At 33.1% G+C, this 3,778-nt stretch overlaps 1 protein-coding gene across 1 annotated transcript; it reads left to right on the forward strand.

The window, feature by feature from the left end:
• The first annotated feature begins 1,823 nt into the window (after window positions 1–1,823).
• LOC127869938 (uncharacterized) lies at window positions 1,824–3,278 on the forward strand. Its single transcript, XM_052412596.1, has 2 exons — window positions 1,824–2,027; window positions 2,915–3,278. Exons 1-2 carry the CDS (start codon window positions 1,824–1,826, stop codon window positions 3,044–3,046), a joined length of 336 nt encoding a protein of 111 aa, XP_052268556.1. The 3' UTR covers window positions 3,047–3,278.
• The last annotated feature ends 500 nt before the right edge of the window (window positions 3,279–3,778 follow it).

Genomic DNA, 3,778 nt, shown 5'->3' on the forward strand with positions numbered 1-3,778 from the left:
TTACGTCGATATCTCCAAGGTCAAGGTCACACTTTGAGTTCAAAGGTCAAAAATGGCCATAAATGAGCTTGTCCTGGCCATAACTATGTCATTCATTGTGAGATTTTAAAATCATTTGGCACATTTGTTCACCATCATGGGACGGTGTGTCGCACGAAAGAATCACGTCAATATCTCCAATGTCAAGGTCGCCACGACTAAAAATAGATTTTTTTTAAAAACAAACTTACAAAGGGGGTTAGTTTTGTTTGTTCATTTCAAAAGTTCAGTTTGAGTTTTCTCCCTTTATCAGATTTTTTTTTCACAATGAAAACCTGGTTTTGTGACAATTTTGTCCCTTGTTATAATAATATTATACAGTTCTTGATGACTGCAGTGTCCACGACTAAGATGTTGAACCAGATGGCCTACATCCAGAACTGACGCATGGAGTTCAAAACTACATGGATAAAGGTATTCTTTTCTGTAAAACCTTTTGAAAAAAAAGATTTCATGTACCTCAGGCTAGTTCAGTTTATAGGGAATTTGTCCATAAACCCCACATTCAAAGGTTAGATTCAAATAAAGAAGGAATTTATACATATGGAGGTGCAAAACAGCATGGAGCAAGATATTCTTTGGTGTGAAACATGTTGAAAAAAAAAAGGTTTACATATACATCCAGCTAGTTCTATTATTTTGGAACTGGTTGATCAACCTCACATGCACAAGTTGGATGACAGTGACAGTCACAATGTTTACATTTTAAAATTAATGTATGTGGCTCAATCTGTTTTCTTATGTCATGTTGTTACATGTACAGTGATGAGTCTGCATCGGTTACCTTCTAGGCAGCTACGTTCGATTCGGCTTAAAGTCACCATAGTTAGCCCAGACAGCCCTCCGGCACTTTGTCAGAGGACAGATCATCTGAGATGTGATTGAGAGTCATGAGGTAACTGCTGTGCAAATATTTGGCTCGGATCTGACAAACTGCAAAAAGTTTGCCTTTTAAAGAGTGTGGCATATCATTCCAACAAGGTACATTTTATAACAAAATGATTAAATACTTGTTATATATACATGTGTCACTGTGAGACCATTATTTAGTTTAGCTGTTCGTAATGTTATTATATTTTAATAAGAGTGAATTGAAACCTAAAATTTTTGTATTGTATTTTCACCTATATGGAACATGTGTTAGTAAATGTTTTTAATGTTTCTTATGATTCGAGACAAATAGTGTAAGCATTTTTTGTTTTGATAATATATTAATTGTAATGAGTTAAATATATTAGAAAAATATGTACAGTACTATATGCGTAAATGCATATACTTCACATTTCTTATTTTATCCGAGGAAGAACTTGTCCAAAACACTCAAATGTTGAGTTTGTAAATAGGTTTTGACATTTTTGGTGGTCAGTAGTTATTGCTATTTTAGATTCTCGTCTTGTAGTTAGTTCATGTACTGTAATAAGGTATTGATAAGAAAAGTTTATTGGTTTGGTTTAAAAATGTATGAAGCGTTTAGATGATTAATTACTTCAATGTATAACTGTCATAGACTTTATAACTGGCGATTTATTTTAAATAAAAATTAATGTTGGATTGATTGTGGCTTCAAGTCACAGAAGACATCTCAGATACAGATCATTCCTGGAGTTCAAACATCACATTAAATTATTTCATTTTTCATATGTTAATGTTTGGACTAACAATAGCAAATAAGCAAGCATATACACGTATATATATCCAGTTCAAACTGTGTTTGATTTCAGTTAAAAGTGCGGTGTAAAATATTCATATTGTATAAACCATAGACTTAAACATAACAATTACAGATGTGCATAGCCCCATCACCTTTGTCCAGCCACCTGGCAGATTCCCTGCGGAGTAGTTGTGTGCTAACTTCTCGGGTTCCATCACCAATGATGGCTTCCCCAAGGCTACAACTACATACAGAAGATGATAGTCAACATTCAGCTTGTGATGTAAGAAACGGGCATTCAGCCGGCGAATATAAACCAGCACACCTTAACTGCTTGGTAGGTATGTAGTTACGAGTACATGAAACTGTTTAGTTGTTGAAAATTAAAAATTGTTTTCCCTTGAATCATCAGTAGCAACATTAGCCAATGTAAATTTTGATGTATTCTTAATTAATTTATCATGGACACTTTGAAAAGAACAATTTAAGTGTTAATATCTGTAACATTATTGTTAATTTTATTATTAAGCTAAATAATGTTTTTGTACATTACTCTTTCTTGAATAAATTTGGGATAAAATAATTCCACTTTCCAAGCACGTGTACTTTGTACACATGTACATGTATTTGACTTTATCTGTTTGTTTTACATTTTTATACTAGTTGATTATAGTAAATGTAGTTGACAGAAATAATTGTAAACAATATTGCTGTTACTGGAAAAATCCTTATAGTGTAAGCAAACACACCTTTCCATATGGAGAGGAAATCCAGGTTCAAATCCTGGTGGGGATCCCATATAAGCAGCAACTTACATAATGTGCATATAAATTATACAAATAATAGTATATGTTGTCATAGTGTGTGATATTTAATATTCATATTAAAATAGTTATTAATTTTTTGACATTTTCTCTATCACACACACACACATACGCAATATACGCTGGCAGTGACATATTATGTATTTTTACTTTATGTGATTTATCATTAGGACACCATCATTAGCTTTACGCTTCAAAAAAGGCCCATCACTTTCTCCTGGCAATTAATTATAATTATTACCCTTTTTTAATTTAAAAAGAAAAGGGTTTGTTTTCAACGAGTGTGCATCTTTTTTCAACTACAGAATCTTATGTTCATATATTTAGTGTCTTATTATAAGGCAAATACTGAAATAAAATGAATATTTCATGAAGTATTTGTGTCAGTTTTCATGTGCAGTGCTCATGGAAAGTGCAGGGAGAGGATCTTGCTGGAACAGGTGCTCACCCTTCAGTTGGCTCGATTGGTAGCGCCCAAGTCACTGCCAGCGCCCATGAAAAGGCCAGATGCCCTGGAGATGGGAACCACTGACACATGATCAGTTCCCCATCTAGAGCAGCACTAAAGGCGACCTCCTTAAAGCCTACTTTCTGGAATACATCTGTGTGCAGAGCTTGTACATCAAGTTGAAGACTTACAATTCATCTCATTGACAGTGATACAACATTTAAACAAAACCGTTTTATGACTGAAAAATCTAAATAAAAACAAAATATGTTGTTGCCTTATACCAGTGTCATGGCACACTGGTCGCTTTACTATATGCTGCAATTAATTGCTTCTTTTCAAGGATGAGGCTTTGTTGACTGCTTTAATAAATATATAATGTAAAATTACCTGCCCAACTATGAAATTATATGAATCAAATATTGTGTACAACTACTGCTTGCCTCATTAAAAAAACACAATATGAAGCTTCATTACTAAATGTGTCCGCAAAATTTTATTCCCGATTCTGATCAGTGACTCCTTTGTGTAGCTTATGTTTAACGACTGTTCAGTTTAGTTGCTTTTTTGACCAAGTTAGTTATTTATCAAATACAGTGTACTTTTCTAATCATTTTGCTCTATGTTGTATAAAGTTACTGTTCAAAATGAATCAGATATCTAAGATGAGCATTGTCTAATCTTTTTTAATTAAAATCACTTGTCATAAATATAACTTCCTGGGCTAGTTTTCAAAATTGCATATGTATTGCGCAAAATGTTTGTTCATTTGAATTCAAGTGTTTCAACAGTCAATAAATTAATATTAAATAAAAA

This window comes from Dreissena polymorpha, chromosome 2, assembly GCF_020536995.1.
Source record: "Dreissena polymorpha isolate Duluth1 chromosome 2, UMN_Dpol_1.0, whole genome shotgun sequence".
Taxonomy (NCBI): Eukaryota; Metazoa; Mollusca; class Bivalvia; order Myida; family Dreissenidae; genus Dreissena; species Dreissena polymorpha.